Source organism: Quercus robur, chromosome 2 (assembly GCF_932294415.1).
Source record: "Quercus robur chromosome 2, dhQueRobu3.1, whole genome shotgun sequence".
NCBI lineage: Eukaryota > Viridiplantae > Streptophyta > Magnoliopsida > Fagales > Fagaceae > Quercus > Quercus robur.
In genome coordinates this window covers 86,364,720-86,377,565 of record NC_065535.1, presented here as the reverse complement: position 1 = coordinate 86,377,565, position 12,846 = coordinate 86,364,720, and the positions used below count along the sequence as shown (strand labels likewise).

Below are 12,846 nucleotides of genomic sequence, written 5' to 3'. Positions count from 1 at the left end.
CAAATCTGAGTACTAGCAAGATTGTATCATCGAGAAGTAATTTGCCTGTAACCTGGGTAAGTGACCTTTTTCTGCCAAACTCAAAATCTTGGGATGTGGAGCTGCTGAATACTGTCTTTTATCCTTGGGAAGCTGAGGAAATCAGTAGGATTCATGTTAGCCCCTTTTGTCAAATCGATACTTATGTCTGGCCTCTCACCTCAAATGGGGATTACTCTGTTAGAAGTGCTTATAAAATGCTGGTTTCGGAGGTTACGGCAAGTGTCCAAGCTTCTTCCTCTACAGACAACTCGGCAAAGGTTTGGAAAGGTGTATGGCGAATCCGGGCTCCAAATAAGATAAGACACTTCATGTGGAGGGCAGTAAAAGACTCTTTGCCCACTAAAGAAAATCTGCACAAGCGCCAGATTCCCTTGGATGAGTCTTGTTCTCTCTGTGAGGAGTATCAAGAGACAAATCTGCATGCACTATGGCTATGTGATCATGCTAAATCAGTGTGGAAATCTGAGGTTGGTTTTTCTGAGTATTATAAGAAGCATTTTAGAAGCTTTATGGACCTGTTTGAAGCGGTGCTTGAGAGAGGTTCAGTCTTTCATGTGGCTTGGTTTTCAACGGTGGCTTGGAGCTTATGGCAAAGACAGAATAAATTGAGGGAGAAACAACCTACATGGCCTTTTCATGAAATTTGTAAGCGAGCAAAGGAGCTGGTGCTGGAGTTTTTTGAGATCCATGAACCCCAGCCACCTCCTAGACGATCGGTTCTGGTGCAGTGGTGCCCTCCGCAGGCTGGTTTCTTCAAAGCAAACTTCGATGCTGCAGTTTTTGATGGTTCTGGGTCAGCAGGTATTGGGGTGGCAATCCGTGACCATTTGGGACAGATTATTGTAGCACTAAGCCAGAAGATCAAACTACCTCACTCGGTGCACCTTGCTGAAGCTTTGGCGTGCAGCCGTGCAGCCCTGTTTGCCCAAGAGTTAAGCCTCTTCCAGGTAGAATTTGAAGGTGACACCTTGCGGATTATCCAGGCCATCAACAATCCGGGTGCAAATTTGACTCTTTTTGGACATGTAATTGAGGAAATTCGGGGCCTTTGCTCTAATTTACATAGATCAGTCTTTAAGCATGTACAGAGGGGGGGTAATAAGCTTGCCCACGCCCTCGCTAGAAGAGCGGTTATAACTACTGATTTTGATGTGTGGGTAGAAGAACTACCCAATGACTTGGTTGATGTATTCCAGTCGGACCTTTCTCTTAGTTAAAAAAAAACTTTCTTACCTTTTCCTCAAAAAAAAAAAAAAAAAAAAAAAGATAATTTTGTGAATTTCTCTCTTATGGTGTGCAAAATCTGTATATGCTCTAGAAAGGATAAAAATTATCATTTCACTCAAAGAAGCTAAATATGAAACATTATTTATAAATAATAAAAAGCTGTCTTACAAACGTATATAATACAACTGCAAATTATTTGTGACGCACGTACATATACATCATAGAGCAATTCGTACAAATTAGATGAAGATCATAGAGCAATTCATACAAATTAGATTTCTTCATCCCATGTGTCTGAAGCTGCCATATATCAAACACAATGGAATTAGTGTAGCAACTAAAACTCATGTAAAAGTTAGCTCCTTAAAGGCTAAAATCATTTTAAAAGTATTATAGCTAACAAATTAATAATCCACCAGCCTACGTATTTGAATCCTAGTTAATTAAGAGGATCATACTCCTCAGTCTTCATATATTAGTGAATTTCCAATTCTATGGAAATTTAACTATTCCTGTTGATGAAATATGATGGTGGGTAAAAGATTTTTTATTTTTCCTGCTTTTTTTTGTCCAAATAAAATGCTAAAATGATAGTCATTGGCATTCCAAATTGGTAAACGCACAAGCACAACAAAATAAAATATAAAATATACTTACACAAAAAATTTAGAGTCTTTTTCACATCTATTATTGATATGGCAAATTGTGATTTAAAAAAAAAAAAATCACTTTCATTAAAACCACTTTTATTAGTATTTAATTAAGTACTAACCGTAAAGTCACCTCAACTGTGGTAGAAATGGTTGTAAATTTTGTGTTTATTGGTGTAAAAAAAAAAAAAATCTACCTGTTTTAGAAAGTGTGAAGTCCTTGTCATACCCAAGGGCCCAGAAGAAATACCCACCAAGACCTTGAGCCTTTGCAAATTCAACCTTCTTCTCAATCGATGCTGGCCCATCGTACCCAATCCAATCGGTTCCAGCATATGAGTACATCGATACAGTCTGCTCATCAAACACCACACCTTCAGCATTTGTCACATTGAACTCCACTATGTCAATAAATTTCATAACACCATTATTGCCAGGCCCAGTTCCAACTGCAGGAGCTCCAATTCCATTCTCGCTTGGACTTTTCAATTGCCAAGTTCTTCCATAAAGTGGCAGGCCCATGACTAATTTCTTTGGCGGAATCCCAGCCTTGATCCAAGATGAAATGCCATAGCTAGTGCTAATATTGCTGGCCTTGTCATAAAGCAAAGCATGTTCAGCAGTGACTGAAGTGTCCCAGCTTCCATGATAATCATAGCACATGGGACTAACAAAATCAACATATTTGTTTATGGCTTCGACAGGGTAAGCTCTAGCTATGTTGGATAGGAAAAAATTGGATGCAAAATAAACTGCTGCACTTAAAAACAGCTGAGGTTTTCCAGAGATAGAAGACTCATTTTCAATAGCTTCATGCCACTCTTTAAAGAGTAATGAGAGATTTGACATATCTTGTGGAGTATGTGGAAATTCCCAATCGAGGTCAAGCCCATCAAAGCCATACTTCCTAGCCACACTGACTGAGGAGTTGATAAAGGCTGCACGACTATCTGGATTGCTTGCCATATTGGAGAAAGTGTGTGGGCTTGCAGTGCCACCTCCAATGGATATGAAGGCGTTTGCTCGAGGAGTTTTGGCGTGGAGGGTGGCCGTGAAGTTTTTCATCCATTTGTCATCAGTCTGAGTGATCAAAAATTGGTAACTATTGGCATCAGGCACAACAAAAGCATAAAAGAGGTGAGTGAAGTAGGATGTAGAGATTGCTGAGGGAGGAAACTTTTCGGCTCGCCACGAAGGCCAATAACCACCTTTGATACCTCGAGGAGGTGTAGATGGAGATGGTGAAGTACTTTCAGGAAGTTTCAACATGATATAGGCGATGGTGAAGGCGAAGTTGACTTTGGCTGGAGAGTAAGGTTTGTCTCGGTCCTTGCCAATTGCATCATATATTGGAGTATATATTATAACCTTAATGATACTGGTAGGTGTGAAAGCTCTGGCTGCGTCAATATACAGTGCTCTCTTGGATTTACATTGATAAGGTTTGGGTCGCATAAATTTACTATGTCTCTACTGTTTGATGAGTGTTAGTTTTTTATTTTTTATTTTTATTTTTTTGAATAATTTGATGAGTATTAGATGGGTTCTTATTTTCAATAGGATTTTGTCATTTCAATTCCGTGTACGTTTGGCTCCAAATTAAAAAGTCAACTTATTTTATTATTCAGCTTATTTTTGCTACTATTTATGAGTCTCAATGCACTTTTTGGTACTATTCATGAGTCCTATTATACTATTTTAACTAATTTTTACTTTTATCTATAGTATTTTCAGTAAAAAAATTTCAATTTCGACAAAATAAATGAATCCCAAACAAATCCTGTGGCTCACCCCATTTTATCATCAAACTAATTCAAGTGACAGTTGAAAGAAAGTGGCATCAATTCAAGTGACAATTGAAAGAAAGTGGCATCGCCTATAAAAAGTGGAGGAATCTTATAGTCATTTAGCTTGTAGCTTGCAACTTGCAATACACGCGATCTTCAGCTTTATAAACAAGGTATTCTTTATTTTGGTAAGGGTGAGACTTATGGTCCATTTGAATTGAGAGGAAGGGAGGGGAAGTAGAGTAGAGTAGAGTAAATTTAGCCTAAAATTAGCATTTTTTCAGTCTACTCCCCTCTACTCCTCCTCCTTTCCCCCTCAATCCAAAAAGGCTATTAAGTACAGTACTTAGGTGTTATTCCTTAGATTTCTCTTTTAAAATTTTACCATGTAGATTTTTTCTCATGGGATTAAAGTATATTTTTAAATTAAATAGTTACATGACCGAATTTTAAGAGGAGAACTTAAAGAATAGCACCGAAGATACAGACCCTGTGTGGCTCACCCCATTTTATCATCAAACTAATTCAAGTGACAATTGAAAGAAAGTGACATCAATTTAAGTGATAATTGAAAAAAAGCAGCATCAATTCAAGTGTCAAATGAAAGAGAGTGGCATCGCCAATAGAAAGTGGAAGAGTCTTATAGTCATTTAGCTTGTAACTTGCAACGTGTAATACACGCAACCTTTAGCTTCATAAACAGGGTATTCTTTATTTTGGTAAGGGTGAGACCTAGGTACAGTACTTAGATGTTATTCCTTAGGTTTCTCTTTTAAGATTTTGCCATCTGGATTTTTTCTCATGGAATGAAGTATATTTTTTAATTAAATAGCCACATTACCAAATCTTAAGAGGGAAACTTAGAGAACAGCATCTAAGATATTGTACCTCATTTTTGTACTTTTGGTAAAATACTAAATGACAAGATTAACAATTGACCTATTTACGAAAGAAGTATGTCAATTGTAATTAGAGTCTAGTTATTCTGCAAATGATCATGTGGATTATTAATCATCTGCATCTTGATAGTAATGCAGGTTAACCATTTTTAGTTGAATTAATCTTCTGCATTCATCTCTCCAAAAAAAAAAAAAAAAAATCTTCTGCATTCATTTTTAAAATCCAATATAAATAAATGCTGCATTCATTGATAACTCATGTCTAATTAAAAAAATTATTATTGACCAGTCAACGGGGGCTAGGGGAAACCTAAGTAAAAATTTTGATGTTACAAAAACAGTACTGCAATGCTCAAGAATAAAATAAGAATGCCTGAAGCACCTCCAGATCACAAAATTGCAGCTTTGAATGAGAAACGAACTTCAGCAATGTTGTCAGTATAAATAGTTTGTTAGATATGATCCCTACTTCAAAGTTTGCAAAGTCCTGCAGATCCAAGTATATATTAATATAAAGCCATAAATCCTCATTCTTCTAGTTTGAAAGCCAATTGGTCAGATGTCAACTGATTTTCGAAAAGAAAGAGAAAATATAAATATGATTACCATTTATCTGAATTGATTTCTGATGGCCAAAGGTGCTGAAATTACTTTCGCTTTTCTCTCAACCATTCAACAAAACTATCAAGGATCAGAGGCCAAGCTTGGTCGGAATCATAGTTGTGAAGATCAGGAAAACTTATCTGCCAACAATAAAGAGAAGGATTTAAACTTTTAAGAGTAATTTAATTGAAAGAACCTGCATAAAAAGGGCTAATCATATCTTGCCATCAATTACCGCATCAAGTTATAGTCACGCATTTCTTACAGACAGAATAAATAATTATGCCTACTACTACCCCAAATGAATCCCAAGAATATGATAATTTGAAAAATAATCTTGGAAAGGCAACCACTCAAACATGACATTACAACTATCCAAATACAAGACATTTACAGCATTGCACGGTGTTCCTTGTTCTATAGCAGTATTGGACATAAACAGTAAAAGAACATGTCACTTCTTCGCTTTATTTTCATTGATCAGGATGATATAATTGTATTGAAAAAGAAAAAAAAAAAAAAAAAAAAACTAACTATAACATAAATTTATATTTACTTCCTTTTTTATGTGATTCAACTCCCCAGAGATCAGTGCAAGAAAAAAGATGACAGAATGATGGCAAAAACAATTGCTTACCTCATGGCAAAAACGATAGAAGTTAACCCACTGATCCATGGTTAGCACCCTGTAATCACTCTGGAACTGCCAGAAAACACTTCCATGGGTCACAAAACATACCATGGGGTAAATGTCGAAATAACAAAACATAAAAAATCTACATTCACGTAGACAAGAAAAATACCTTTAGATACTCAGTTATTGAATCAACCTGGGCACAGAATTGGGAACCCAGAACAAGATTCAGCAATTCACAAATGGTCTCAACGTCTACACACTTTTGCATCTCTTCTGAAAATTTCATCAATGTCAGATTGGCTAAAAAAATATGTGTGTGTGTGTGTGTGTGAGAGAGAGAGAGAGAGAGGATAAAAGAACATTGTCTTGAAAAACAGAGTGCAATGAAATGTTCAAAAAAGGCAGATGCCTGCCAAGCTCACCAGTTAGGCAGTATTTAAATGCATAAGCATAGAAATCCTCAAAGTTGGGTGGCGTCATCACCTATTTTACACATAAAAATCAAGATCAGTTCCAACCTCCATTTCTGTCTTTTATTAGCAAACAGTTTACTTTCTGAACTAAATATTCCATGTGACTTTAAAGCATAAGTACCTCGGTCTCCAGGGTTGGGAGTGCTTTCTTTAATTTTTCAAGGTTGTCAACCTTTAGAGCTTTTAGTCCAGTTCGCCACTCATCCTAATAAATGGAGGATATTGATCATAACATTTCGATGAACAAATCAAAAAATATTACCAAAGGAAATTCAAGAAGCTGTAACAATTGATTAAAAGAATAGTAAAGGGGATATATATATTTCAAGGTCATGGTTAACTCGATTTTAGGTTGTATTAAAGATAATATAAGTAACAACCAATGGCCTGCTAGCACCCACCCCTACTTGGGGGGTTTAAACAAGGGATCAAACTGATTCCTCTCATCTATTATAAGCCATAACACCGCTGTTATAGTGCGATGAGACCATGTCCAGGACAGAATGTCATCCATGTTTAATATCCACCATTAGCCTGAAGAAGGCAGGTTTATAATTGCTTGTAAGCCCCAGATTCCAGAGAAGCTTGAACAATACAAGCAACACGTTAAAGCTCTTACAGGCGCTTTCACCAAGCCTGGATCACTTGGGAGTTGCTTACTAGTCTCTCTGTGGGACATAAGAAGATAAAGTCGACTGTTCCCAAGTCCAAAGATGTGCTTCTCAGTTATGTCCTTTGTAGCCCATGATTGCTAGGTTGCATTCTATCCCGTCTTTACTCTTTCCCCTCAGATTGGACTGTCATGGGTGATCCCAATGTCGCTGGGTGATCTTCCTCAATGTTGGCATATAGGTTTTTACCACATACATTGGTATGACAGTTTTGAATATTCACTCCTTTCACTAGGGCATCTCAAAACTTAGAAGACCATCTTTAGAGTTTTAAAGGGAGAGATTTAAGCATGCTTGATTTGTTGCAAAAATCTAGAACTCATCTGTTTTATAAAAATTTAAGTTTTCATAGGGAGGAGATGTTTGTGAACGAGTGATATATGAAGTTTGGGGGGTGTTTTCTTTTCAGTTAAAAGGCTCTTTTTCATAACTTTGGTGGTCAGTTTTCATTATCTTTCTCCTTTACTAGAAAGTCTTGGGATGTCTCATATATTATACGTATGTGGGTACAAAAGTGCACGTGTGTGGATTCTTTCATTACCCATCAGAAAAGTTATACATTCCTTATATGAAGTATGCACATCAAAGAGTTGACAACCAGGATATAAGAAGACATGTAAGCCCAATGGCAATATGTTCTAGTAGTTAATAGCCACAGCAATTCTCAGGCTTACCTTAGAAAAATAACCCTGCTTTTTAGCTTTCATTTTCCTGTTAAATGAAAACAAGACAAATTTATAATAAACATAAGATATAAATCAGAATGAAGTATGGACAGAATAACATGTACACGAAAAACAACATACCAAGCGAGCATCAATATCCTAACATCAGTATGCTGCACTCCCATGCCAGAACAAAGTGTTTCAACTCCTTCTGGACTGTTCAAGCATATATAACAGCACAAGGAAATCAGTAATCATTTAATGATGCACATTTGATCAATTACAGTCACATCAACTTTAGCAATTCATGCTGGCCAGGAAATCAAGGAATTTTTTTATAAGTCAAATAATTTTATATAAAAGAGGAGATATGTCAGATACGCAATATGCGCATTGGCCTACTTCTCAAAAAAATACAATCTCAAATTCAGAGGGTCTAGGAATTTTTTTTATAAAAAAAGGTGATTGGATACTGGCCAAAATAGTCATCCACTCAAAAACAGACCTCTCAATCATTTGTTTGAGTACATAATTATGCTTGAGTACAAAGGAAATTGGGTTAAAATTAGCAGAGTTTTCCTTAATGCAATCAATTTTCTTTAGAAAATCATGGCACAGATGGGCTTGAAACCATAAAATGATAAATAAGAATGAAAAAAGATGTTTTGAGGGGTCAGTAAGGATATCTTTGACCTGGGTTGACAAACCTAATGGACTAGAGCTCACCCATTCCAAAGATATCCACAAATAGAGCACATGCCCATGGTGTTAATGTAAATGTATAATTTCTTTATATGTAAAGCAATATCACACTTAATTGTAGATATACAATATAAACGAATAATTCTTAAAAGTAGACATAGTAACAAGTCAAGCATCCATAGCCTAGTGGTTAAAATTCATGAACAATGATGGACTATTAGATTAAAGTCTGGACAAAGGAAATTTTTGATACACAGAAAGTTGCCTTGGGAATGTCAAGAAACTCTTTTACTCAATTATGTAAATAGTAAGTTGAATCCATAATCCATATCCAGTTTTGGTCACTCCAATTAGTTGATTGGAGCTCATTACCAGTTACAATCATGTAGTATCTAAAGTGTGCAATTCAAATTTCATAATGAGAGCAAGCATCCTGCAGTCTACAGGTACTTAAATAGTAAGAGAAACCCTTCTGGGAGCTGACATTGTTGCATGAGCAGAAGTTAGATGACATGATCCCACAATAAAGGCCACAAATGAAACAAGATCAGTTATGGTATCAGGATGCAGTGCAAGCCACAAGCTGAACAACTAACAACCACACAATGGGAAAATCACGTTACTGCTCAAACATGTTGGATACCAATATAAAATCACTACATTAAAATTATCAGCTCTGAAGATATCAGTAGCCTGACAACAAACACAAATTTGTATATATCACTTACTCAATCAAGCCTAAATCCTTATTTGCATATGAATCAAATAGTTGATCTATCCGATCCACCTCCTTTGTTACAGCTTTAACTGCTCCAGCTTTACCTGAGGATTAATAACATGATACAGAATGATAGTAAGAACAGTATACTTAATAATGTAGATAAAACATGAAGAGCTCAATCAAATGATAGTAAAACCATACACTTCACAATCAAATATCTATCAAGTAACCACTAGAAACATTTAACAAAATTATTTGCTTCATTTTTCTTAATGATACGCAGACTTTGCTTAAAAAATATTCATTAGTCAAAGCTTATACCAACAAACGATAAAGCATCTGAAAACATAGGCTTTTGCACTATATTTTGATTAAAAGAGAGATGCACATTCATAAAGTACCACTATTCCCAAAAACTTAGCTGATAAGAAATGTGTGTTTTATCACTTAACCACTATTCTAACGCTCCCCCTCACCTATGAGTCAGTTCAAGGGTGTATTATTTACATTTACATAAATAATGCAAGGACAGTAATCAATATGAACACTACTCATAATTCAAGTATCATCTAGAAGCATAGGTTAGTCCTTTAATAAATTAATGACATTGATGATGTCAATATAGAATAGTCACAAGGTTAATTATCAAATTATTGAATATATATATATATATCAAAATATAAGTGTTTGGCCCCCATTCTACCCCAACATGATCAACAAAAAACCAAATGTTCCATGACCCCTATTTTTTGATAAGTTGACGTGTTCCATAATGACACTTTGATGAATTCCATTAGACATACTAAGAGCATTTGCATCCGATGTTGTAAAATAGCATAAAGGCCAAATTTTGCCCAATCAACCCAAAAAAACACCCACAACTGCAGTACTTATGCAAATATACACAAGCATTGTTGTTGTGCATTTTAGTCTTTTATTCTTTCTTTGTGTTTCCCATTTTCCCAAGGATGAAGGAAGAGAGTGGATGGTGGTTATGATGTGTAAAGAAAGCAAAACAATCAAAAAAATCAAGAAAATTGATATTTTAATGAAATAGAACTTAGAATAGATAATTTGATGTGGGTGTTTTGAAAAGTGGTTAGGTAAAATATAAAAAAATAGGTTCTTACGCTAAAATAGATAAAAGTTTTAACACGAGCTAATGTGAATGTCCTAAGCGTAGAGCCACATATCATCTCCACTAGAGTATCAAGCCAAACCCCTTTGGCAAATACAGATGAAGGGTAAGACAGTAATTTCATAAAATTGATAAAAACTTTAAAAAGGGAAAAGATCATAATAGTATCCTACAAGTAAATTCTTTCATGCATGTGTGGAAAACAAGTAGGATCAGCAAGTACATGTGGCAAATTTTGGTTGGCCTAGAGCAACAATTGTGCATAAAGTGAGAGGTTAGGTAATTTACAGGAGGTGAGGACAGTAGTGCAGTGCACTCATGTCACGAGTGCCAGTGCTTTGATTCAGCAAAAGGAGTTTGGTTTTGGTCCCCTTTTGACTTATTTTGATTAATATCAGTTCTTTTTTTATGCTTACATATATATATCAAGAACAAGAGGGCAACATTATAATCTCATGGGAACAAAAAAAAGAAAAAAGAAGACAAATTTTAAAAGGAAAACAATAGAAGTTGATCTATTTACATTATACTACCCAACCACTTACCAAATTGACTACAAGTTATTTAATTTTTATTTTTTATTTGGGTAAGTAAGTTTAACTCAGCCAAGGATTTCTCCAACATCTAAAATTAGTCAATACTTTTTTTTTTCTTTTCATAATACATAAATTAGTCCCCCCAAATACACATTAATGTCTATGTTTTTTTTTATGGGTATTATCTTCCTGCGTTTTCTAGGGAAACAAACAGGAGGAGGGGAAAATCAAGAAGAGAATTTTGGGGGGGGGGGGGAATTGGATTGAGTACCGGAACGAACAGAAGAAGATTTGACGGATTCTGAGCTTGGTGCGGCCGCTTTTCGTTTTGATGTGCGAGGCTTCTTCTCTACTTCTCAATTCAACACACCAAAATCAATCAGCCACAATTTTGTCAAACCCAGAATCTCTCAACAATATATCATAAATTCAACCACACTTTTCAACCAAATCCATCAATTTTCTTTTACACAAACTTTAAAAGGATAACAAATAAAGTTGATCACATTTACATTACAATACCATTGACTATAATTTACTTTCAATAAATTAAATTTCAAAAAAAGAAAAACCAAACAGCAAAACCAGCTTACACCCAGCAACGTAAAATTTAACGGATTTAAAGAAATCATCTTGAATTAGTTCCTTTTTCTTTTTCTTTTTCTTTTTTATAATGAGTAAATTAGTTAAAGCTGAAATTTTTATATGGGTTTTTTTTTTTTTTCTCGGGAAACAAACAGAGAGAAAAAATTTGGGGGGTTGGGATTCAGTACCGGGACGAACAGAAAGGGAGTCAGAAGATTTGACGGATGCTGAACTTGGTGGGGCCGCTTTTCGTTTTGATGTACGAGGCATCTTTCTCTTCTTCTTCTTCGAATCAAAGAACACAAAATCACAACCGTTGGTTTCGATGACCAAAACTCGAATCCACCACAATTTTGTCAAACCCTAATTGACAGAAACAATTTTTCTTTTCTTTTTTAATAAAAAAGAGAGAGAGTGAGAGCTAGAGAGAGAGCGTGAGGGGTTTTTGGACTTTGGATGGGTTTAATTTATAGTATTTGGATTTTGCTACAGAAGAAAAAAGAAAGAGAAGGGATGAAGGGTCGGACTCGTATTTGCTTCGCACCGACATGCGCGTTTTGGCACGTGCAAAGCCTGCTACTACTTCTACTTTCATCACTCTTTACTCCTCTTCCAACTCCAACTAGTTCTCACAATTTTAATTAGAATTCTCCTAATCCAAATTGGATTAACATAACTCAAAACATAATCGGAAAAAATCTACCCTATTTGATTGAGAAAAAAAAATTATATATATATCCACGTAATAAATGTTTTTTTTTTTTTTTTTGTAGTTTACAAATTTAGATATTTAACGGAAGATATTGTGAAATTTTGTGAATTAAATTAGTTCTAATTATTCAGCTAATTTAATTGAATTTTGAGGAGGATTGTAAATAAATAATTTTTTTCAATCACTATTGGGTAAAGAGCAAGATCATTAAGGTTGAATATTTTAACTTGTCACAAAGAAAAATGAACTGCGTAGAAGATAATAATTTTGGTCATGATGTTAGATCATTGGTCTTTGGTTGAAATAAATTTAACATCTAAAGCACAATTTGTGACCCCTTTGGTGAACAACATGAAAGTGAATTCCTATATGTTTAGCGTGGGCATGAAACACATTTTTTTTTTTCAATTTAACAACAAAATACTAACAATTTTATTAGTTAGCATTGTTTTCAAACTATTTAGGAAACTAATATCTTTAGTCTCATAGACTTGATTTTACTGTAGCAACTCGAGTCTCGGATACTCGAGTTTTATGTACTGGTAGTGCTGAGGTGGAAAATTTTTCCACATGAAACTCGAGTTCCCTAAAGAAACAACAAAGAGCAACAATGAAGAAGAAGAAAGGCAGATAGATCAACCCCTAAAGAAACAATGAAGAGAGATCAACAACAAAGAAGAAGAAGAAAGGCAAATCAACAAAGAAGAAGGCAACAACCCCACGAACCCAAATTTCCCTAACCAAAAACCCTCAGCTCCGACCTCCCTAACCCAAATCCCCACACACCCAAATCTCCCT

At 35.3% G+C, this 12,846-nt stretch overlaps 2 protein-coding genes across 4 annotated transcripts; both read right to left on the bottom strand.

Moving 5' to 3' along the window:
- Positions 1-1,394: 1,394 nt before the first annotated feature.
- LOC126715552 (class V chitinase CHIT5a-like) lies at positions 1,395-3,299 on the bottom strand. The gene is made up of 2 exons (XM_050416200.1): positions 2,117-3,299; positions 1,395-1,569 (listed from the first exon to the last, which is right to left on the bottom strand). The coding sequence occupies exons 1-2, from the start codon at positions 3,186-3,188 to the stop codon at positions 1,541-1,543; spliced, it is 1,101 nt and encodes a 366-aa protein (XP_050272157.1). The 5' UTR covers positions 3,189-3,299; the 3' UTR covers positions 1,395-1,540.
- A 1,535-nt stretch (positions 3,300-4,834) lies between these two features.
- Positions 4,835-11,815, bottom strand: LOC126715550 (uncharacterized). 3 transcript variants are annotated; one of them, XM_050416198.1, is made up of 11 exons: positions 11,525-11,815; positions 11,023-11,100; positions 9,085-9,178; positions 7,796-7,870; positions 7,664-7,700; positions 6,440-6,523; positions 6,268-6,328; positions 6,012-6,118; positions 5,846-5,911; positions 5,212-5,348; positions 4,835-5,092 (listed from the first exon to the last, which is right to left on the bottom strand). In XM_050416198.1, exons 1-10 carry the CDS (start codon positions 11,604-11,606, stop codon positions 5,253-5,255), a joined length of 780 nt encoding a protein of 259 aa, XP_050272155.1. In that variant the 5' UTR covers positions 11,607-11,815; the 3' UTR covers positions 4,835-5,092; positions 5,212-5,252. The 3 variants fall into 3 exon arrangements, with proteins under 3 accessions (XP_050272155.1, XP_050272154.1, XP_050272156.1); XM_050416197.1 differs by having other exon boundaries at positions 11,023-11,103; positions 11,525-11,814; XM_050416199.1 differs by lacking the exon at positions 11,023-11,100 and having other exon boundaries at positions 11,525-11,813.
- Between the last annotated feature and the right edge of the window lie 1,031 nt (positions 11,816-12,846).

What these genes read in the sequence shown, in the direction of transcription:
- LOC126715550 (XM_050416197.1), bottom strand. Translation starts at nt 11,606, where the DNA reads ATGCCTCGTACATCAAAACGAAAAGCGGCCCCACCAAGTTCAGCATCC. An exon ending in AGGATATTGATGCTCGCTTG is followed by an intron (nt 7,701 to 7,795) that starts GTATGTTGTTTT and finishes TTCATTTAACAG; the next exon opens with GAAAATGAAAGCTAAAAAGC. An exon ending in ATTTAAATACTGCCTAACTG is followed by an intron (nt 6,119 to 6,267) that starts GTGAGCTTGGCA and finishes TGAAATTTTCAG; the next exon opens with AAGAGATGCAAAAGTGTGTA.
- LOC126715552 (XM_050416200.1), bottom strand. Translation starts at nt 3,188, where the DNA reads ATGTTGAAACTTCCTGAAAGTACTTCACCATCTCCATCTACACCTCCT. An exon ending in CTTCACACTTTCTAAAACAG is followed by an intron (nt 1,570 to 2,116) that starts GTAGATTTTTTT and finishes GATATATGGCAG; the next exon opens with CTTCAGACACATGGGATGAA.